Source organism: Ambystoma mexicanum, chromosome 5p, assembly GCF_040938575.1.
Source record: "Ambystoma mexicanum isolate Mex_15411 chromosome 5p, UKY_AmexF1_1, whole genome shotgun sequence".
NCBI lineage: Eukaryota > Metazoa > Chordata > Amphibia > Caudata > Ambystomatidae > Ambystoma > Ambystoma mexicanum.
Window position 1 is genome coordinate 1,016,341,897 of NC_090930.1, and position 24,794 is coordinate 1,016,366,690.

Genomic DNA, 24,794 nt, shown 5'->3' on the forward strand with positions numbered 1-24,794 from the left:
TGTGCCTACGTTATTTTGAATATTTTCTATATAAGCCTAATAAGTGCATGTTCTATTTATTACCTGTAGATGCTCATCAACCTTGCAGCATGGAAGTACAACTGTTTGAAAGGAGCATTTCTTATGTTTGTGCCTGTGGAAAAAATCGGAATAGATGGCTTTAAAAAAACACCCCCCCCACCCCATTTGTATTTGATGCTAGCTATCAGTGACTCTTCTGATTGAACAATAGCTTACCCTGAAATACAAGTTTGAAAGATATGAAGGACTGATGCAGTGTAATATTTGTTTTCCACATGGATTGCTTTCAATGTTTGAATGGTGGAGCAAGCTCTTGTTTCAAAGGTGATTATTACATGCAGCATACTGGCCCAGCAAATATGCACGTATACCGGTACAGGGTAGCATGCTGTAAAATCTAACCAAAACCACTGGTTAAATGTGCCTGTCTGTCTCTATAAATAGAGACTTGCGCTTTTTATTTATTTTTTTCTCGGAAAGCGAGCGAACGTATCAACTCATTATTTGTGTGTCCCAGTCTTTTTTTTCCTTCGTGTTCATAATGTATACATGTGTCGTCTAGAGAGCATTTTTTGGGAAAAAGCTGAGACCACTAAATGAGTCTGCCCATATGCTTTATTTTTAAATCTGTCTAAAAGTGGCTAAAAATCTCGCATAGTACAGTCGTGGGACAACCTAACACTTGCATATTGTTTTCAAAAGCCCACGTCCCCTAAATAACAGTTGCGCTCTGTCACACAGATCCTTCAGCCTGTTGGAGCATCTACTGGCAAATGTGAAGTGCATTCCAATATCACTCCTTCAAATAAACGCGAGTAAACATGTGATCGTCGGGGTTGCCGGTGTAATGTCACTTTTTGCTACCTGTCAGAAAATCCAATCGGTAGGAAAATCTGACGGCAGTGTCTTTTTCACTGTCACACCGGTGAGACATAAGGAGATGGCTCAAACAATTAAGCTGGAAAAGGTACCGTCTGCAACCTTATTTCATTATCTGATGGTATAATATGACTTGTACAGCTAAAGGTATTATTGAGACGGAAGGATAGCTACGGGGCAATGTGTTTTTCTTGGAAGCTGACAACGCAGCACAACACAGCTTCGAATCCCGAGTGTCTGTGTTTAAAAAAAATATATATATATATTTTTCTCCCCCCCCCCCACCGCCTTTAGAAACTACTCGCTGGTATTAAGCGCGTTGTAAAATAACAATTATAATTGACGACAAAGAAGATAAAAGTTTACATCCTAGTGTCTCTGCAAGAATGTTATGTGTATGACTTGTATATTATTCCAGAATTGTAGTAAGGTATAAAAAAAAAAATAGCCCGTCTGGATAAAATATTCCAGTTAATCTCCTAATTGAGCCCTGTATTGTGGCTGTCGGTCAGGGAAATGAGCTTCTGTTCCCACCGTTCTAAGTTTTTATATTGTACTCCGGAGACCCGCAGCCGGCCCATAGTCAAGGTTTGCTCCGAAGTACTTTTAAGACGAGATAGCTGCACCCTTGAGATGGATGGGGGGGGCAGATGTATTACCCCACCACCAATCAATAAGGACAACTCAATGGTTTGCCAAAAGGAGTCTGTTTAATGACGAGTACAAAAAATGTGGAGTCATGGAAATCAGCAATGATGCAATCGTCCTTCTCGCTTCAACTCCAATGAACTTCATAAAAATCATAGCATTTATACTGAAAACTCATCATAATTGATGTGTAACACTCAAAAGTTAATGTGCAATTCTATTGGTTAGGAAAAAATAACTTTTTAATATAGTTTATCTGTATGTGGTAACGGAGTGAGGGGATTGGGTAAACACTGTCAGGTGGGCATCTAAGCCCTTCCTTCAAAAATGACTACTGTAGACGTCACTAAAAGTATGACGTCCCATTGGTTCTACTATCTATAAGACCCTAGATTATTTGGTCCATTGTGATTGGGTTGGCACCAACCCCATGCATACATTTCCACTTTGCTTAGCAGCACACAGAACGGTCAGCCAGGTGCAGGGTGCCCCCTAGTTACCCAGCCTTCCTCCAATTAAGGTTACAATCAATCATCACTTCATCAACTCTGTGTCACTATTTTACTATGGTTGGCCTCAAAACTGCATCTTCTGTCTGGAAAAGTTCTGATATCTCTGCCTGGGCGGATGCCAAGTGTAGGTGTGAACCTGTGCTGCTTCTCGGTCGGCTGGTCATGTACTACCCACACCGTGAATTTGTCAAGTTTCTTTCAATTTGTGCATTTAAGTCTTATTCAGCTTGCCACCTGCCTACGCCTCCTTATCTTGACCTTTCAGAGAAATGAATTATATGTAGCTACTGTTTGTTCCTTCTATTGGTATGACCTTTGCTCTCCTGGCACGAGTTGCATTGGCTGAGTTTTGAATCAGCCGTCTCTTCTCGTTTTGCTAGAATATGAATCTTGCCTTGTTTGGCCTCTAGTAACCTTAGTTGATTCTGCTTTTCATGCAAAGTGAAATCGCACTTATATTACTGTGCTTCGTTTTGAGGTAGATCATGTATAATGGCGCTCGCCGTACTCTTCTACTTGGCATAGCGAGCCGCACTGTTTTCTTAGCTTTCTTGCGGTTCCAAACATATTTACAGGTGCTAGCTGGTTGAAATATCTTCATCCTGCTTACAGCTTAAGCTTCTTTGTAGTTATCATTCTCCCCCTTTAGGTTCACAATATCTTTATTCATGGTGTTTCGTCTGTGTCATTTTTTGGTTGTCATTTCTTCTGATTCTTTTCGGGTCTTCGTGACATCACCATTCGTCTTCCATTGAGATCTTTTTGGTCTCTTCCGGGAGGTACTGAGGCAATCTTCATTTCGTCTCATTTGAGGGGTAGGGTTTTCTCAATGGATACCTTACTGCACATGGTTTTCTGGGTATTGTGACTTCAATGGGTATTGCTCTTCTGCTAGGAACTGGGCAGAGCCCTACTCTGGCGCTCTGCTGATTTATTTGTTCATCATACGTCGCATATATCTCAATGTGAACGTTCCTGGTACTTCAAAATGGGCGACTGGAGTGCAGGCTTTATTCGGGACCTCCTCTACAATATCTTTACATATGAAAAAAAAACAGTCCAAAAAAGGTGTATGCTGCACTTCCAATCAATGCGAGACTAAGGGAGCATTGTGTTTTTGGTACGTATGCAACTTCTGTGTTCTGAGATGAGTGTTTTTGCTGGTCTTAGCTATATAGCTTTTGAAACACGTGCACTGTATATAATCATCATAGTGGCGTTATACTCCGTTGTTCCCAAGGATGATTTAATCCGATTTTGATGGTGTGCTCGCGCTGGTGAATTCCGATGGCCTGCAATTACCGCATGGAACATGCCCAGAGGGTCTTTGCAATCACCACATGTGGTTAATCGTTTCTTAATATCGGACCTCAACTACCATATCCTTTAAATTGCTGCTTAAAGTTTCACAAAAATAACCTGCCGATACAATATTCCAAACGTAGAATGAGCATTGGGCTACACGCAACTGTATTGCGTTCTGTGCTACTCATAAGGGCATGTGAAATAAGTCTGCAGGATGTTTGGGGTGAATGGCACAGTAAAATATCCATGTTTGGGGACGGTGTTGTGAAATCCTGACACAAAAATACTGGGAGTTGAACTTTGACAGAATAAGCAGTTGGGTTTTATGATTTTTACATTAATTGCACTACTTGGTGAATGTGTAGTTAAAGCGATATGTTAAATTAAAAAAAGGTTATATCTTGTTATATCTTTGTATCTGAATTCCTATGATTATCTTATTTCTTTTTAGATTCCAGTTCTTCAGTCCAACGATGGTGCAAGTTTAGTTGGCCTTGCTACCATAGCAGCCCATCTAGTGAAACAAGCCAAGAAAGAGCAACTTCTTGGAAGTTCAGCAGAAGAAAAAGCTGTGGTACATCAATGGCTTGAATACAGAGTTACACGATTAGACAGACCATCCAGTAAAGAAGAAATCCGACTGATGTTAAAGGTAACTAGTGAAGAAATGTCAGCTGTGTTCCCAATTATTTCGTGTTTGGCCTTTGCGTGCGTGATTTGGGAGAGAAGGCGTGGTTAAGTCTGCCTTGGGAGAGAAGAAACATCACGTACTACAAAGTAGTTGCCTCGCACAGATCACGCTGGCTCTGCCAAATCACGCACGCAAAGGCCAAACACGAAATGCTTGGAAAGTATGTTTTGTTGCTTAGTTTCACTTTACTTATTATATGAAGGTACAAGAGACTCCCACCTGACCATCCACACTCCGAAAGCTCTGACTCACAACGGACAAACCTATAATTCTCGTTCAAGCGTCTAAACCATCATTCCATGCTCACCCATCCACATGGCATCACTCGTATTTCATTTAGCAGCACTGACGCAGATGGGGAGAAGTGCATTTCCTTATTTTTTTTTTTTTTTTTTGGAATGTGGTATTTTGCGCTTGGGAGAACATTACATGCCATAGCTTCAATTCATGTATGACATAGAAGATTAGGCAGTATGGGATGAGGTTACAAGTCCAAGTAGTCTGCTTAAGTTCAGTGCCACCAGAGCCCTGCTTTAGTAGAGTGGATTTCACAATGTGGCTTATGATTTTGCTGCAGCATCATGAGTTGCAGGAGTCTGCTGTTTTTTCTTTGGCATAGATATATTGCACTAACTCATCAACAAGTATACATAGAGATGAAACCTTTTTGCTGGGCTAAGGCAGTCAAGCTTTAGGTTTACAGGCAAGTGTAGCCGTGCTGCTAGTAGTTACAGTGAAGTGCTGCAGAGTGATGAGGAAGAAGTGCCTGGCCGTTCTTGTGTATGACAATTCCTACATTTGATGTCCTGTTCGAAGAGCCATCATTTCACATTCCTCTTAACTCTTTGAGGTTATGTTCTTATAATGCAAAATGCTGCAACGGATCAATCGTGCAAGTCAATACAGTAAGCCCTCCCCAACTCTCAACCGTACTGCAATCCATTCACTCCCACATAACTCCACAGCCCCATCCTCAGGATCCGACATCCAGTAGCATGAAGGGAACGTGCTGTATCTTTGAATCTTGTAACATTTGAAGTTTCAGTTCTCGCCACACAGCTGACACCAAAGCCTTAAATAATGTCTATCGGGTCATCCAGGCATGGATGGCACAGCACGGGCTCTGTCTTAACGACGATAAGACAGAGCTACTCATCCTGGGTTCCCACCAGAGACTCAACAGATTAAATCCAGCATGCCAATCTTTCATCAATGTATCCAATGACACGAAAACCCTAGGCATTTATCTCGATTTGACCCTATTTCTTACTAGACAAACCAATGCTGTAATCTCAGCATCAGCCTAAACATGTAAACTCATTACAGCATGTCAACCATTCCTTACCACGGCCAATTACACCATCCTTAATGTGCTCTATCTAGGGACTAGTCAATGGAACCTAAGCAAGTTACAGGTTACCCAAAACAACGCTATCTGGACAGCACTAAATATTCTAAGGAACCAGCATATCTCTGACAAAGAATCTCCCTCAAATCTCTCGCACTCGCGCACAAATGCCTGGCCAACCAGGCTCCAAATACCTAACAAACCGTTTCACACCCCACACCTCCACCCGCACACACAGAGCAGCCCAAGCTCGCTGTCTTTCACTACCGAGGTTCACGCTTCAGAAAGCCTGGGGGAGTTGCAGTTTCCCGGTTCTCGCCACTAAATTGTGGAACTCCCTTCCAAATTCAGATCTGAATCCTCCTTCCACTCATTCAAGAGTAAAGGTAAAATGTGGTTCATAGCGCAGGACCCTCAAAGCCTCCACGTGTCTCATTGACCATAACAACCTACACTGCTTTTCTACTGCCTTGCGTTGCTAGGCTTTGCCGTTTTGACTAACACTGTGTAATTATCTTGTATTTTGATATAAATCTTTTATGTTCGCTGCATACTATATCACTGTAACCTCAAGATATGCGCCTGATGCCTTTGGGCCAGGTGCGCTATATAAATAAATAAAATACAAAAAACAAATACAAGTTTCAGTTCTGAACTATGAGTTTAGAAAAGGGAGCAACACCACCTGAGAGAAAAAGGGGGGCGGGGGGGAAATCATTCTTTAATACCCCTCCACCACATGCAACCCAAGGCAATCAACTTCCACACCACTGCATAACACTTATCTGTACCATAACCATAGGAGGAAGGGAATCATCCAGACCACCATATAGGGAGGAACAAAAAAAGACAACCCCCAAAATAACACAGAGCAGAAACCAGGACTGCAAGATGCACTCGAGGCACAATCTGCACTGCTACGGACACAACTACAAATGGAGCAGGCACAAAATGTACATGCATGTCACCCCATCTAGTAATAAGCACATTCACCATACAGAACTACTGAAACTCCAATAGCTGCAGGAAACTCCACTTTCACTAAACCATCTTCTGTAATGGCACCACAACACAAGGCACAAATACCAACAAGAAACCATACAGGCAGGCATCTTCTGTAAAATTGGTCTCGTTTCCCAGCCCCCTCCCCCTCCCCCAACAACACACTTTGCCACACTCTGACCAGGTGTGCATATCTTAACACGCCACAGACCACAACCCTTGCACCTACCTATACAGCACCCTGCGACCGAACATGAAATGCAAATACATGCACCTTAAACCTATCTAGGTATTACAAGTTGCACATCCACAATACATAAATAACATTTGATGAAGGCCCTGTATATTACACATTAACATCGCACTTGAGTAACAAAAACCAGACTCCAAGAACCCTGCGCTGGCCTTTCCCTCACATGCATGTTACAAACGAAAAATGGTAACCTAGCAGCTTCCGGCATGCCATGACCTGCCACTCAAATCTATCTACCACTCTTCCATCCGCTCCTTCTGCCTTCTCTCATCTCTTGATTCCATCTCCACTTCTCTCACCTCTATAGGTTGGCTCTCTTTTCACTCCCAGCTCAAATTCAAGTTCCTCTGTCGTGTTTTCAAATCCCTCTATGGTCTTGCCCCCCCACCTCTCCTCCCTTCTTACTTTCTATACCCCTTCTCGTTCTCTCAGCTCTGCTAATCTTTTCCTACTTTCTCCTCCTCCACCTCCCTGCGCCCCCTCCCGCTTCTGCTCTTTCCAACTCCTTGCTCCCTTCCACTGGTACCTTTTCCCCCTCCTACCTTTCCTTTCGCTCTTCTCTAAAATCGAATCTTTTTCACTCACCTCCCTAGCGCCCTTCGTTTCTTCTCGTTCTTCTCCCTCCCCCTCATTCCTCACCTTCTACCACTACTCTTCCTTACCCTCTCCATCCTCTCTACCGCCTTCCACCCCACCCCCTCTCATCTAGTCCTACTCTTTCCTCTTCCTCCTCACAAATTCTTGCATTCCCTCTTACTCCCGCTCTTACCTCCACTAACACCTACCATTCCCTCACACCCCTCTGCCCCTCCCTACTCACCTCTGCAATATTGTAAATTGTTCTTTATACTGTTTTCGAGTTGCGATTCAATTGCCATTTTATGCTTGTTGTGTTGCTTGATCTCATGTAAAGAACTTTGGATTAAAGGGCTATATAAATTCAATAAAATGCAAATGCATAGATGTGAACAGGATTTAAATGATACTGGCTACAACACATTTTATATCCACATAAACCCTCATAACCTGCACCTTTTCTCTGACACGAGAGCATATTGAAAACTAGCTTCCAAACAACTTAATGGCTAACCGTGTATATACTGGACATGCGGTTAAAACGGCCCAACAGCTTCGTCAACTAACATATTAAAATTCCAACAATTTGCATATCACCTATTCCACCAAAACCTAGCAATTGATTACTCTAACCAGACATCGGAAAGTTACAAAACGGTCCCATCCAATGGGCATTATCGGCACTTCAGGGTCCCATCTGGACCAGATGGCTCTAGTCCCATCTACCTGAACCCCCCCCCCCCCCCTGGAAACCTACCCAGGTACTTCTGAACTGGTATTAACACAATACCAAAGCTGTTGTACATACCCCCTCCCCCACCCCCTTTTTTCTTCACTAACCTAACCACTGCATCTTCAGATCCACCTGAGAGAATATAAAACTGGATAACGCATGCAAGGTACAACATGAGATGCTAAGGGGCTGCCTTACTATACCAAATGCTGCTCGACATCTCTGGCTATGTAATGCCTTGTGCACATAATATCCACCATAAACAAGTACTAACAATAATATTATGAATGGTATAAAACGCCAAAGCTTGATGTCCTGGAGATCTAAAATAATCTGATGTGGTTGGTCTTCACGTTCCTTGCTAGTGTGGCAACTTTTCTCTCGTGTGTGTGATGGAACCTTCCGCCCTAGTTCAGGCAGCTGAAGAGAATGCAAATATAGATTCAAGACCAGATTGCAGTGGTGTATTGCCTACCCCACCACCAGCATGCATCTCTACTCCTTCCTACTGTTAAACTCCCACTCTCCTTTAGGCCAAGGAATGGGGCTTTCTGCTTTGTGGGGCACTTTTCTGCGATCTCCTGTTAGCAGAGGATGCAGCTACAAATACATTTGCAGGAGCCTGCGGGTTCGGATAACGTCTTTTTTTTTAATTAAACATAACTGAACTAAACTCCCCCCGTTCCTCCCCTCCATCGGAACATCACTTCCCGTGTGACGTTCAGTATCACTAGGGATGCCTTAAAGGGGCAGCCTGCGGCAACAACAACCCCGGACAAATGTCATTACAACACTTAACTGTTTAACAAACGATTTGCACTCCTCTACTAATCTCGGGGGCTGCTTGATCGTCCTTTGGGGCCGTCCTCGCGACCCTTGACTGTGGTCGCCATAAACCTCTCTTGGGTGGGGTTTGGCTGACGTAGAACCTGCGGTTCGAGGGCAACGCATTCCTCATCATGAATGTCACCATAGTCCGGGTCAATAGGTGTTGACCTTTCCTCCGATCCTCTTGTGACATGCTTGAACAGTGAGCTGTTCTGTGTCACTTCTTTTCTGTCGTTTGCTACCGTTACCATTGTCCCTTTTTACAGCAACGACTTGAAGCGGCTCTGGTGAGAATTGGAAGTCGGTCTTTTTATGTACGGCTTGTTGTACCCACACCTCATCTCCTATTTGAAAGTCTTTTGTTTGCGCTCTGCTGTTTTTGTCAATCTGTTCTCGTGCCTTCTCTTTCCTTTTTTCGTCTCTTCGGATGACTTCTTGATCTATTTCAGGCCTTTATCCAGGGTTGTTGATGAGTCTAGTTCTGACTTGATATTTCACCATCGGCTCAGCTGGGGTTTATTGGTTGCTTCGTGGGGTGTTTTTTAATAGTCTCTCAACATTCTGCATAGGTCTTGATGCAGATCGGTCCCTTCTACCCTTGCCCTTTGCATGGTCTTTCTGATGGATGCCATGAACCTTTCTGCCAGGCCATTTGGCCTGGGGCCATCTTGGGGTGACTTTTTGGTGTCAGAACCCCATTTGTTTTGCGAACACTCAAAACTCGTGTCCGCTGAAAGGCAGACCGTTGTCTGACTTTATCATGTCCGGGATCCCCCACTCACTGATGACCTCGTCGAACGTGGCTGCAACATGAGCAAACGCGGTGGACTCCACTCGTTTCGCGATCGGGAACCTGGAGTGTTCATCAATAAGCAGCAGTAGTAGGTAATCTCCCGACTAGTGGTCCATAAGTCTGTCGCAACCCGCTCCCATGGGCGATCTGGGATCGTAGTCACTCTGAGTGGCACTGGGGGTTCTGGTTTCGCCGTGCATTGACAGGCTGTGCAGTTCCTTACCCATCGGTCAACCATATCCCATGAAGGGGAACCAGACTTGGCACCGTAATTGTCTTTTGGTGTTTTCCGCGCCTCTGTGGCCTTCGTGAGGGGTTTTGATGACATCTGCTCTTAGTGTGGTGGGAATGACTATGCACCCCCTAAGCAGAATGGAGTTGTCCTGGACCGCTAATTCGGTGTGCACTCTGGTGAGCCTCTCGAGTTCATCTCGACTTGCTCCTGGATGTCTTTGGACCGCCCTGCGAAAGTCTTTCCATTTGTTTTCCGTCGGATTGATAGCTAGGCCCATTGATGGGTCCGCCGCTGAGGCAGCAGCAACGGTTTCGATGGAGATGGCAGGGGTTAAAGCGTTGGCAGTGATGTAACTGATGTATTCCGAGTCACCGGGCCTCGGAGTGGGGACGCCGAACGGGTGGCGCAATAGGTAGTCCGCTGGGTTGTTCTCACCCCCCGGTCTGTGGATGATCTCAAAGTTGTATTCTTGAAAATTGATTCCCCACCGTTCAATTCTAGGGGGCATCTTCGTTCGTGGGTTTCCAAAGGGCTTGATCGGTTATTGTAGTGCATTTCTTCCCAATGATGAAAGTGTTTGCAGGCCCAGACGGCCGCTAGGCTTTCTTTCTCTGCCTGAGAGTAAGCTGATTCTGGGGGAGCCAGGGCTCTACTGGCGTGTGCAGCCACGTGTCTCTGATGCGTGTCTTGTCCACTGGTTTGGGCGAGGATAGCTCCCAGGCCCGCAGGGCTGGCATCGACTACTATTTCGGTGTGCCATTCAGGGTCAAAATATGCAAGTTTCCTGGCTTCCGCGAGGGAGTGTTTGATGTTGTCAAAAGCCGCTTGGCACTCATCAGTCCACTGGAATGGGACTTCTTTTTGTAGTAGGCATCTTAGGGGTTCAGTAATGGTCGCAAATTGCGGTATGTATCGGGCACAGTATCCCGCCATTCCCAGGAAAGATGCAATATCTGCCACTTGACCTGGTTTCTCAAGATGTCGGGGTGAGGGGGTCATACCTTCGGCTGGAAAAATGTGTCCAAAGAACTTGAGTTTAGCTTTACGGAACCGACATTTCTCTGAGGGTTAGTCCAGCCTCCTGTACCGTGGTGCAGGCGGCTCGAAGGTCGTCATGTTCACGACGAGTTTTCCCAAACACAAGAATGTCATCGCTATAATTTAGCGTGCCTTTTATTGGCCGTATAATTTGCTGTATTGTTTTGTGAAATATTTCAGCAGCTGAGGAGATCCCAAAGTTCAGTTTTGTAGCGGAACGCCCTTCATGGGTGGCCAACGTGGTGATTGGCCGGTAATCTGGGTGAAGTACAAGCTGGTGTTAACCTTGATTTGAGGGCTAATTTTGAGAAAAGTATTGCTTTGTTTTGTTGGACAATCATGTCTTCAATTTTCGGACCTGGGTGCCTTTCTCGTTGTATGGTGGTATTGGTTACTCTCATATCTACACACAGCCTGAGACGCCCACCTTCGGGACAATTACGAGCAGCGATGCCCATGGTGTTGGGCCAATGGCCGGTTCAATAATGTCATCGCGTAGGAGTTGGTTGAGTTCCTTGAGTCCGCTTCTTGTAAGTGAAACCCGACGCGCGGGTGTTGCGGGACCGGGCGGACTTCTGGGTCTATGTGCAGCTTGACTGGTGGGCCTTTCAGTCTGCCTAGGCCGTGACAAATATCCCGGAATTCTTTCAGTATTTCATCTTTTGTGATGATGGCGGTGTCAGGGGGGATCTTTGGTCCATGTTGTGTATTTGAGCATGCTTCAGGGTTTGGGGTCCGGCTGAGCTGATGAGGTCGCCGTCTTGCACCAGTATGTTGATCAGGCCTAGGTGTGAAGCGGTTTTGTAGCTCAGACAGTGCCCTTTGGTGGGGCTTCTGATAACATGGATGACTGTGATGGTAATTTGTCGCCGAACGTGAGGCGTCTTTTGAATGATCCTACGCTACACAGAGGGACGTCGGCAGCCCATTGATACATTTTGTAAGTCGTTGGAGTTAGTGTAGGTTTGCTTTGGAGTAGTTGGAATTCCTTCTCACACATGTTTACTGTCGCCCAGAGTCAATTGGGAAGCATAATTGTTGTTTGCAGATATCTACTTGTATTCCGGGTGCTTCACGTGCCACTTCATCCATAATGAGATTTACAAATCCATCTTGAGTGTGTGGGTCATATTGGTCTCCTTCGTAGTTTGGGTAGCCTTGCGACGCTGTGTATAAAACTTGTCTTGGGGGCGGTGGGCCATCATACTCATCACGTAGCTGAGTGTTGGGTTCCGGAGTCTCATAGTATTGATAGTCATCTTCTCGATATACTTCCTCCACCACTCTCGCATATCTCCACGGTCCCTGCTGGTATGGGTGAGTTTGGTATGGCTGATTAGGCCCCGGCCGCTGGAATGACCTGTATGATGGAGCTGTGGTCATGCGAGGTGTGGGAAAAGGTCTCCCTTCCCTGCATACAACTTGGAAATGTCCTTCCAATACTCACTTTTGAGTGAGGGCAGTGCATGAGCCAGCGTGGGGCAACGTCTTCCCGCACCTGTAGCATTGTCTCTGCATCCGTGGGATGGATGCGGCGCTTGAACCACTGGTTCTTTCACTGCTCCTGACGTTGCGTGCTTGGACTACTGCTATGACGTCACTTCTGTCTTGCTTGGTGGCCGCAGTGTTTGACATTTGCGTAGCTTGCTTGTCAACGCTCTCGAGTATCCAGGCCATCTGACTCACTTCCTCGATGGTGATGGGGTTTCTTGAGCAGCTGTTTTTTTCAATGCCAGCGAGACACATCCTTCAATTACTCTCAACCGGATGGCCTCATCCAGTGAAAACGCATCAAATTGGCAGTGTGCGCCTTTTATCTGGAGTCTTGTGATGAACTTATCAACTGTTTAATCAGTGTGTTGCGTGCACTGATTAAATTTGTAACTTTTTGTAATCCCTGTTGGGGGTGATGACGAGCCGTTTTTTTAAGGCTGTTATTAAGCTTGCAAAGTCAGTGAGTTCTGATGGTGGAATTGTTTTGATTAGCGTTTTTATTTCTGTACATGCTGCACAGGCGTGGGGAGGTTTCTTCGCCTGCTGCATCTACAAAATTGTTGAAATCCTCAAGGCATTCCACCCATCTTGCCCCTTTATCAGCCTGGGGAGTCATGGAGAAAGGGTTGTGGGTCATGCTGTCGCCGTTGACCTCGTGGCTGGTGCAGCTGGTGGTGTGCTTTGGCCTGCTTGGTTAGCCGATGTGCTCATGATGGTCTTGGGTGAGGACCCGGCGTTCTTGGGTGAGTATACTGCTTGGATTCCTTGTGCAGGTGAGGCTCTGTGCAGTCACTAGTCTCTACCCTAGGTTTGGTGATGTTGTATGAGAGGAGTGACCCACCTGTAGAGCGTTGGTTCGTGGTGCTGGAGCCTGTGATGATTTGAGCGCCATGCTGATGCAGGTGCCTGCTCCGGTAGCTTTCCGCGCGTATGGTTTCTTCAGGGCGGCGGGTTTCTTCTGTGTGTCCTGGAGTTGGGTGCTTGGCGGGACTGTGCCTCCCGTGCGTCCTGCGCACACTTTTTTTTTTTTTTTTTTTTAAAAACATTTTTTCGGTGGCCCTCTGCAGGTGGTGGGGGCAGCGGCAGGCTCACCCAGCAGATAGTGGACAGTCGCGGGTAGAGCCGCGGGCAGTCACTGAAGGCTGGAATAAGGACGCTGTGGAGAGAGGATCGCTGGGCAGCAGGATTGCTGCATTCAGGAAACGGCCACGTGGTGGGATCACAGACGCGCAAGGAGGACCGCAGGACAGTGGGATCACTGTATTCCGTGCGGCGGCCGCGTGGTGGGATCACTGACGCGCCCTAAGGAGGACCGCTGGCGTGTATGACCCCCGTCGCCAGTTATTGTCAGCGGATGCCGCTACAAATAAATACGCAGGAGCCAGCGGGTTTAGATAACTTCTTCATTATTAAACTCCATAACTGAACTAAACTTCTCCCATTGCCCCCTTCCACTCCCCCCATCGGAACGTCACTTCCCGTGTGACGTTAAGTATCACTAGGGCTGCCTTAAAGGGGCAGCCTGCGGCAGCATCTCCTCATAAAGAGGTTTCTGCAACATTCTGAAACTAAAGTCCTAGTCAACACCAGGTGTTGGGGACTGCTGCGGTGAAGGGGATGAATTGGGGTGTTCATTTTTTGGTCTCATTCTATGTTCCAGTATACAATAAGCGTACCGACTAAGCCACCCACACGAAAGACTTAATTGGAAACCAAAACCTCTCATCACAAAGTTCCAAAAAATGTCTCCTCGTCTGTTGCCAGATGGCTCGTGCCGCGAGAATCATTGAACCTGTGGTAAATGCACATCCCCAAAGCACTAAACCTTTTTGAAGAAAACTCTGATACGGTTCTGCACACATGACAAGGCCAATTCAATTCACCCTAACTATTGCAGATGTTAAGGCCACATGAGAACCGTGTCGGAAACCTGCCAAGAACACTTGCAAATCGTTTTTAAGCATTACATTTATTTTGGGACAAACCTAGTTCTAAAAATGGATTTAACAATATGAACACTGTCAGAATTAATTCATTATTACACCACAATAACGTTTTGCGAAGTTTAGGAAATGCAGAAGTTGAACCATTTTTATAAAGTGAAATCGTTCCTAGGATGACATTGAAAACCAAGCAACAAGAACTGCCTCCATGATCATTGAAGGAAACGTAAAAAAAAATCTCACAGCGTTTTTCAATAGCTTTAATTCATTTTGCTATAAAAAAGGCACTTGCTACATAACAATGGTAGTTGATAACCCTATTTCTGATGCTTGTTAATCTGCTTAGAATCACATGCAGTGCATATGGTCCGACATCCAGTGGTAACTGCGGCGTATTGCATCTGGTCTTTCGGGGACCGAAAGGGGACGTCGGCATAGGCGTGTCTGTAACACTGTCCCTATCGTGACGTGTGTAGGACCCAAAATCCCTCACGCGCCGAGGTCCCTCAGATTGTTTTTTTCCGCCCAGATAACTGGTCGCCGTATAGCAGAGCTCTTAGTAGAGACATGGTTTATTTTACCAAATTGTCGGTTTATTCCCCGTTAAGTCACTTTGCCTAACAAGAAAATCTTTGAAGACTACGGGGGGGGGGATACGTCTCGGCTGTGGATTTCGCTGCCTAAGATCCGGCGGGTGGATTTTCCACGTGGTCAGGCCCTCTGGCTGGCCTATACAGTAGGGAGAGTGGGTTCGGGGTGGCCATATAGTTTAGTGTCTTTCCTCCTTTTCCCCCTCTTTTTCCCTTTCGGTCTGGTCATCCTTCCCTTTTGCTATGGAAAGAACGCCTTTTTAGTGTCTTCCCTAAGTGTAGGGTCAGATATCCTTGAAAGGACGAGCACAGGACATGTAACGCCTGTCTCCCCCCTAGAGCACGACGAGAAGCGGTGTGTGGCGTGCAGACTCCTTCGGCCCAAGACCCTTAAGGAGCGCCGTGTAAAGCGGAGGGCCGCGTACGGCATGTCACGTGTGGATTTCCCCCATCGCTACACCAGCCAAAAGTGACGGTGATGACCAGTCCAACGCGGATGTTATAGGCCATGACTCGACTCTGACTCTGGTCTTGCTACAGGGACCACACCCGGCGACAGGGGCGTACAATCGCACCGCAACACTAAGCACACAACCCCTATGCCAATTTCGACAGTTGCGACGAAAAAGGCGAAAGCGCTAACTGGGCCGCCGAAATCTTTGCCGGTTCCCACGGATCGCTCTGATCCAAGGCCTTCGCCGCATTCGCAGCAGCGCATGGCGACTGGGCATCAAAAAAGACTAATCTTACACAGGTCGAAAGTCGGGAACCCGACGTTTCGACAGGTCCCAAGGCCTCTATAGGCCCCAAAGTTAGGAATAGGCCTCTACCCGGAAACCCATCCGTTGAACCTCCTGTTGGCACGGACGGTCTTTCTTTGTATCTCGACGATTCAGTGTCTATTCAAGGTAGCATCGGAAGGATCGCGGCGGCGGTGGGTCTTATCCCGGCCCTGCCAAAGATTATGGGTCAATCAGCGGGAAAGTTTCCGGCGGATTATGTTCCAGATTCCGATGGGATTTACGTAGATGGTCAAGAGACTGACACCCTTGGAGGTTCCCGGCGACGCCAAAGGGCGGAGAATGGCACTTTTCCTAGCGCCGGCCCGTTCTGGTCCTCAAGTTCGAGGGTTGTATGGATCGGCTGGAGCGGATTATCGCCTCTTCAGATCATCCGCCCCCGAAAAAAGCACGAGTAGACCCTAACCTTCAAGTTCAGATAGACCAGTTTCAGGTTTCCCAATAAGACTTGGTCCATGTAGATACTTATAGAGATATGAGGAAGAGGAAGAGTCCTTTCTCAAACTATGAGGAGGACCAACAGGGCACGACAGACACCTGGGAAGAGACCCAGCAGGAAGATGAAAACCCTTGGACACAAGATCAAGACACTGATATTGTAGTCCTGGACTCTCCTCCCTCCACCCCGCCAGGCCTCTCCTGTGGATGACCAAATGGCTTTCAACTCCATGTTGAAAAAAGCTGCAGAATTTTTCAAGATTGCCACCCAAGAGGTGGTACCGGAGCAGGATTTTGTGGAGGATATTATCAAAGAAAAACCTCCAGCCAGTCAATCCATCCCCCCCTCCTTAACTCTGTTCGGAGGCGGGTAGCCCCATCTTTGGTTACACCTGCGCAGACACGGGCTGTGAACCCAAGAGTGGAAACATTATTTCGACTTTCTCCGACCGACCCTCTGTATATCAAAGGGCACGCCATTTCGATTGGTCGTGACTACCACTCGAAAGAGGGCAGGGATACCCCTTGCCACGGGAGAATCACTGCTGGACAAGGAGTCTAAGGTTGTACCCTGGGCAAACGTGTCACATCAGCAGCTGCATACACCATTCGGGTTGCTAATAATACTACCCTATTAGCAAGCTATGCTGATGCCCAATGGAACTTGCTCCAAGAAGGCCTCCAGGAGGTTCCTGAACCCACCTGATCAAAGCTTCTCGCAATTGTTTCGGAGGGAAAACTGGTTAATCAAAATGTGGTCAAGAACACCCTGGACACTGCAGAAACAGCAGGCAGGTCTCTTGCGCAAGGCACTCTTCTAAAAAGACACGCATGGCTGCGGACATCGGGCTTCAGACCTGAGACTCAGGGCTCTGTTATTAATAAACCCATTGAGGAGACTAACCTCTTCAGGAAAGCAGTGGATGAAGCGTTGGAGACGGCCAAGAAGGAGCACGAGACTATAAGGTCTTTCCACCAGATTACACAAAAACCCTCCTCCCAGAGGGGCAATAATTCTCGGTGGCACTTTCGAGGACAAGCCCGTGCCCGCCTAAACAACTACGGCACGGGTAACTCCAACACGAACCAAACATCCGGAAGCCCTACCTACTACCCCCAAAGGGGTCAAACGCGGCAAAGGTAGAGGCAGAGGCCCCAATCCCAGAGGAGCCTCAGCCTCTGGTCAGAAATGACCACCAAGTCCTGATCCCCTCCCATGTCTCCCCGGTCGGGGGCGGGGGGGTGATTAACGTCTTTCCTCGAGGCATGGGAGGGGATCACTGGTCTGAAGTTGTCTTAAAGACGGTCGCCCACGGTTATTGCGTGGAATTCGCCCGACTTCCACAGTTCAGACCGCCGCGATCACAACGCCTTTCACAGGACCGTCTGCAGGTCCTGATCCAAGAGGTGGAAGCTCTGCTGGGAAAGGACGCCATAGAAGCCGCCCCGATTCTTCAGGTAAACAAGGGTATCTATTCAGTGTACTTCCTTGTACCCAAAAAGGATCTCACCATGCATCCTGTTCTAGACCTGCGCCCAGCTAACAAGTTCATAAAACCCCAGAAGTTTTGCATGGTAACACTGCAGGAGGTGATCCCATTGCTGAAACGGGGGGACTTCATGGCAACATTGGATATGAAAGATGCATACTTTCATATTTCAATGTTGCTAGCGCACAGAAAATACCTAAGGTTCATGATTCAGGACAAACACTACCAGTTCAAAGTACTCCCCTTCGGCATCGCCTCAGCGCCAAGAGTGTTTACCAAAGTCGTGGCAGCAGCACACCTGCGCAGACTGTCAGGCCCAGTTTACCCTTACCTCGACAACTGGCTCATCACGGGGGACTCGTTCGACGCTTGTTTTTCGAACACCCAAAAAAACCAGTAGATCTCCTCCAGCCTGGGTTTTTCAATCAACGAAAAGAAATCCAGTTTAGTCCCCAGCCAAGTAAACAATTTCTGGGAGTGCTAATTCGGACGGAAGACTGTCTTGTCTTCCCCTCCAGCGAGAGGGTTCAGAACATGCTCTCTGATTCCTCTATATGTAGCCAGTCGGGAGGTGACGGTACGCAAAGCCATGCGTTTGCTAGGGATGATGGCGTCATGCATATACTTGGTTCCCCACGCGTGGTTGCGCATGCGTCCCATGCAAGAGTGGCTCAACAGCCAGTGTTGTCAGGCCAGCGGACAATGGGAAGATCTGGTGTCTCGTCGGCCCTCGTTCTCTCTGCAGTAGTGGGTAAGAGAAAACCTCTTGAAGGGGAAGACCTTCACCACCCTTGCAGTGGAAGGCACTCTTATGACAGACTCCTCTCTCACAGGGTGGGGGGCTCACCTGCTTCAGCAGACAGCACACGGAGTGTGGTCCCCTCAAGTAGCGTCCAACCATATAAACTTACTGGAGCTACTAGCGGTATTCAAAGCATTGAAAGCCTTTCAGGTGCAACTACAAGGGAAGACAGTGCTGATCCTAACCGACAGCACTACAGCAATGTATTACCTGAACAAGCAGGGGGGGGCACTCACTCTCCAGGGCTATCCAAGCTGTCCCAAAACATTTGGATATGGGCTCCCAAACACAAGATGTTTTTGTTGTCCCAACATGTTCCAGGGGAACTCGATCTTCTGGCAGATGTGCTCAGCAGGCATTTTCCTCTGGCAGAAGAGTACGAATGGCGACTGCACGAAGACATTGTGTCCAACGTCTTCGCAGAATGGGGTTTCCCAGAGATCGACCTGTTCGCTACTCGGGAAAACGCCCAATGCCAAGACTACGCCTCCAGGTACCCCCAGAACCGATCCAAGGGGGAACGGTCTCTGGATAACTTGGTCGGGGAAATTTGCCTACGCTTTTCCCCTCCTGACTCCCCTTCTCAACAAGGTAGTGCACAAGATGCACCAGGAACCAGTCACCATGATACTGGTGCCCCCCCATGTAGGGCCGCCAACCCTGGTTTGCTCACCTGATGGAAATGGCCCTCTCCCCACCAGTCAAGCTGCCCTGCCCGTACAACATGTCTCGGGACAGGGGGGGAGACCCTACACCCATGCCCACAAACTCTGCATTTAGCAGCCTGGCTCCTGAGATCATAGTTTGGACACCTGCAACTCCCTCAGAGATGCGTGGACATGCTCAGGGAAGCGAGAAAACCTAATACACGTTATCGCTATGCCAGCAAATGGAAACGTTTTGTCATCTGGTGCAATTCCAAGGGCGTCAATCCCATCGATTGCTCACCCTCACATATTGTGTTGTATCTAACCCACCTGTTGGACTCTGGGTTAGTCTTCAATTCCCTAAAGGTTCATCTGGCTGCTCTGTCAGCCTACACCACATCACAACAAAAAGTATTGTGGTGGAAAATACCAGTAATAAAAGCCTTTATTATGGAAGGGGTTAAGAGGATTTATCCTCCCATCTCTCATCCAGCCCCTGGATGGGATCTGAATGTGGTTTTGACCAGGCCCCCTTCGAGCCTATGCATAAAGCAAGTCTGAGAGACCTGACTTGTAAGACAGCCTTCCTAGTGGCTATCACTTCTATCAGAAGGGTTAGCGAACTACAGGCTCTTTCTGTTCTAGACCCCTTTGTTACAGTCCACAAAGACATGGTAGTTCTGCGCACACATCCCAGGTTTGCGCCTAAATTCATTTCGAAGTTCCATGTGAACCAGTCATTCGAACTACCCACTTTCTTCCAGAACCCTACTAACCTGGCCGAAAGAAGCCTTCACACATTAGACGTGCACAGGGCAGTCATGTTTTACCTGGAAAAAACTAAACCACTAAGGAAGACTAAACAATTCTTTGTTTCAGTGGCAGCTGGTAGAGAAGGGGACCCTGTCTCTAAATCGGCTATCTCAAGGTGGATTGTCAAATGCATCACACTGTTACTCTTGCGAAAAGAGAACTGCCCTTCAAGCCTAGAGCACACTACTCTGGGCACTGGGGCGCCCATAGCATTCATTGCAAATGTTCCCCTAGAGTCCATTTGCAAAGCGGCAACCTGGAGTTCTGTACACACCCTTACAAAACACTATTGCCTAGACGCTCATTCTAGGTCTGATTCTCAGGTGGGACAAGCGGTACTAAGACATGTTTTCTCTACTGTTCTCCTCACAACCCGCCTCCAACTCCGGATACTGCTCGCTAGTCTATGCACAGCATGTGATTCTAAGCAGATTAACAAGCATCAGAAGACATGCATTACTTAAGATTGTATCTGCTTAGATTCACATGCGACCTCCCTGCTCGTGGTGGAAGGAACGTAGACTTCTTACTACTTTCTCTCTTATGTACTCACTCACTATAGCCTTGGGCTCCCTCAAGGCAGAAAAAATGCACTCGGAGGGACCTCAGCGCGTGAGGGATTTTGGGTACTACACACGTCACGATAGGGATAGTGTTACAGACACGCCTATGCCGACGTCCCCTTTCGGTCCCCGAAAGACGAGATCCAATACTCTGCGGTTACCACTGGATGTCGGACCATATGCATAGCATGTGAATCTAAGCAGATAGAATCATCAAATGCTTTTACGGTAAGTAATGCATGTCTTACTAATCAGTTCTAGCCTTTGCGTTCCTTCAGGTTCTTTGCCCTACCGGAGTGCACAAAAAAGTTGACTTGCCCTGTTTCATTGCAGGCATACATCTCGTCATTTTTCAAGCACTCGCACTCCATTTTTCGCCATCCTTTACCAGCATGAAAGACATTATTTTACTGGCTTTGCATAACACAATTTTGCCTGCCGCGAGATTGTATTTGGATATGCCCACACCCACCCCCTCCACCCACGTGTTCCTCCATTTAGGCGCTGGCTAAATCCTTGTCTAGCCGCATTAGATTTTTTTTTTGATACGTCAGTAGATCATGACATTTTTGTAGCAACCTTCTAAAAGAGTGTCTTGTTTCTGACGGTCTTTAAAAATATGGATGACCATATACCTTGAAGCTAAAAGCTGTGTGCATAACGATTTGTCCTAAAAGGTTTGTGTAGGTTAGCCAATATGTACTGCACCTAGAAGTATTATGAAGGCAGCCAAGATGTTGTATTTCCAATTCTAAGCCTGTAGAATGTTTAGCCTCTGATTCAACCGAAGTGATTTGGGGTGTAGCCATGTCCAGTCTAGGCGACTGTTGGAATTAGCCAATGCCCTGAACCCTGTCGTACTCCATGCATGTGGAATTCTAGCTGAAGGCACGCCCTGACCCATTGCCATCATGCATAAGAATCCAGCTTCTGTTCACAACAAAAATGTGATGGGTAGCTGCGTGCATAATGAATATCCCGCTCTTGCATACCCTCTCTAGATTACTTCTCGCCACCCATCCACATGCCAGCTCGACGTGGGTGGCTAGCAGGGACTAGGCCACCCCTTCATATCTTCGAATGGGACAATATGCACACACATACTACCACCTCTTCGAACTTCCCGGACTCGGGTACCCGAGGGCGTTCAACCTACACCGAGTTGTGACTATACTAATGGTGAAAGGCGCTATATAAATGACGCACTTCTAATACTAACAGTAGTATATATTATGTATGTATTCCTATATGTGTTCTCCTAAGCAAGTCTTACACTGCACACTTTCACACTACTTTTCCAAATGTGTTTGTTGTGCAGAGCATAGGTGGATACTGTGTGTAGGAACTGTTGGGGAGATTTATCGTTTTTGTGCTTCATCCCCTCTACCTGTGAGGATTTCTGGACAGTTTTCTTCTTCTCCTGAATGAGGGGAGCTTGTTTCCCCCCTCCTTTTTGCTCTGACCATAGGAACCCTGTTCATTCATTTTTTTTTTTTTTGCTTTATGAATTTTTGCTTTCCTTGATACTTGGCATCTTTGTTTCACTTTTGCAGCATACTGCACTTTTTGTGTAGTGTTGCTGGGAGCCCTTTGGGGTTCTCCTCTTTATATTCAGTTTCCTTAAGAACTACTGTTCTCAACGTTAGTGGGATAATTTTTATCCTTCTTGGCTTTTCCTTTTGTGAGATCAGCACACACCACCCTAAGTGGAGTGCCGAGGGGTTACCTTGCATCTCCTTTTTCACTGTACCTGTAACATTTGTTATGTGACAAGCATACATTTATGGGTGGTGGCAGTGGAAGTGTTCGACCGACTTTTGTGCATTGTTTACTCGCATGCTGTCTCCACAGCTGTGGTTATGCACAGAAGGGCCACCATTGACCCAAAATGGTGGCTTCTTTCTTTTATCGCCATGTGAACGGAGGATACCACAGGGGAAACGTGCTGGTCTTCGAAGCAAGAACATGCTGAGCAACAGAGGCTTGAATCCCGGTTCATCTTTTAGAAACCGAACACTGGTATTAAGCGCGTTATTAAACCATAAAATAAATACAATTTGTGTGCTTGTTCTTTCTTGGTCCTTCTACCATTCGGTGTGAGGGGAGGTCCTGGTTTGAGTTTGGAGCTTTGAAGCTCCAGTGTGTCTGCGAGAACAGGAAATGGGGGAGAGGATACCAAAGCGCTGCTGTCCTTTGTCTTCTGTGCTTGAGGGAACTGCTTCCCACTTGGGGGCGGGAGGGGCTAGATGTCCTGATTGAACAGCCACCCGCTCCTTTCTGTAAACTGCAGGGAGAGGAGTGTGAATTCCTGATAAAAGGCAAGGATCCTGAGGCAGAAGACAAGTCGCCCACTAGAACAGAAGAACTGAAGACTATGACCAGAGACCCCTGCAGCCCCTTCCAGCAACCAGACACAACTGCAGTCCTGACCCTGTTTTCTAATCGGAGGAGCTCCGAAGGGGACGCCTTCCCTTTTGGCTGGTAGGACCAAGATGATCTGCAAGACAAGCCATCCCACAATGTGCTGTGACCATCCTGGGTTGCAAACCGCCAATGCTTCTGAACATATTGCAGTACATTAGCTTCCCATGAACAAATCCTCCCAGTACGTTGGTGGGCTCCTGTTGGACCTCCAGAGGCAAGATTCCCCCTCCTCAAATTCCCATCAACAGATTGCAGGACCGAAGAATTGAGGTGGATTGACCAGGCGGTAAATGTTCCTAGTTGGAGCCTGTGAAAAGGCGCTAAAACTGCAGACCGATGGTGGGGCATGAAGAATCCTTTGCTGGGAGTCCTTTCTCTTGACTGCTGCTGTGACATCCCTTTCATTACTATGACCAAGGAACTGGAGACTGCGTCCACCGGTGCTGCACCGGGAAAGGCTCCAGCTACATCTTCACAACTCCTCAGGTACTGTGGGACTCGTGGTAGTACATACCTTGAGTCATTCCGTTGCTCCTTTGCTGCTGGACTGTTGATTCCGGTGTTTTGGGGTTCACCCATACTGTTTGCCCAGGCCAAACGCTTGTGCATCCGTAGGTAGCCTTTCCCAAGGTCGATGAAACCTTTTCGACCAACAAGTCCTGCACATGCTTGTTGTTGAATACTCTGGAACTTTGCCTTTTCTGCACCTGTGCCTTACCTGCTTTACCTCCAATCACCCGTACCTAGATGGGGATGGACTGTTCTAGCCGAAGACCTCTGAATACAAGTCTTTAAAAGTGCTGACCTAATATTGTTGGTGTTGCTTAACCTTTTAATTCCTACAACAGAACATTTTCTGAGTTACTATAACAAGTGATTTTACTCACCTTTTTGAACTATGTTCAATTACACGTACAACTCTTAATTTATGGTTTACTCGAAGTATTGCTTTCATGTGTTAGTTTGAAATGGTACTTAAGATTTAACTTTAACCTTGTGTATATAAAATAAAGAACTATTTTACTAGAACTACAAGTGTTGTTTTGGGCCTGTGTGTTTACTTGAGTTCATTGTACTTACCTACAACTCATCTCCCTCCTAAAATAAGCTTGGCTGCTCTGCCATTCTACTAGAACATTCAGTAGTACCAACTTATAAACTTGGGGCCTGTATAACAAGGGACAGTTTTATAAAGTTTAGCCACAGGTAGACTTTAGGAAAACTCCCCTGCCAGGAACCGAAATGTAGAATAGCCCTTTCATTTAACTACGTGTACTGCTGCTGTTTTAGGAACGCATCTTTGAACACATTCAATCAACGTTTGCAAGCAAGCGATCACATTTTTTTTTTTTTTACTATCGCAACATTCACATTTTGTCATATTGTCTTACATTTCTGATTTTGATTTTCAGCATTCTCAAGTGGTTGGCAGGAGAGCCTCATAATGGTTTGCTTTCTTTTAGGATCTTAACCAGTATCTCGAAGATAAGGTCTTCTTTGTTGGAATCCACTTCACATTGGCGGATATTCTAATGTATTATGGCCTGCACCCCATAATAGTAAGTGCTGTTTTATTATTTTATTGCTCACTTGATGTGTCCCAATTTCAGGCCATCTGTATGTATTTTGTCAGTAAAAATAAGGTTGAACTGCTTAGGATGCATACATTGAGGCACTTTTAACATGCATCTCTGCTCTGTGATGTATATTCAATCTATTTTATTCCACTGGGTGTTTTTCAATGCCGAATTACAGCACATACTAAGGAAGACTCCCAAGTGCAGAGTGATTTTGTAATGTTTGCAGCAGAAGAGAAATATACATTTTCTCTAAATTAAGTGATAACTAAATATCTTTCCCGCTTTGCAAATAGGCATTCCTTTCCCCTATCCATCATCGCACTAAGGGGCAAACTCTCAAACCCTAAA

At 46.6% G+C, this 24,794-nt stretch overlaps 1 protein-coding gene across 1 annotated transcript in view; it reads left to right on the top strand.

The window, feature by feature from the left end:
- EEF1E1 (eukaryotic translation elongation factor 1 epsilon 1) overlaps nt 1-24,794 on the top strand; it is an 80,805-nt gene that overhangs the window by 23,080 nt on the left and 32,931 nt on the right. The window contains exons 2-3 of the mRNA XM_069613489.1: nt 3,817-4,017; nt 24,330-24,425. Coding sequence (XP_069469590.1) covers nt 3,817-4,017; nt 24,330-24,425 — 297 coding nt within the window. The remainder of the gene's footprint in view (nt 1-3,816; nt 4,018-24,329; nt 24,426-24,794) is intronic.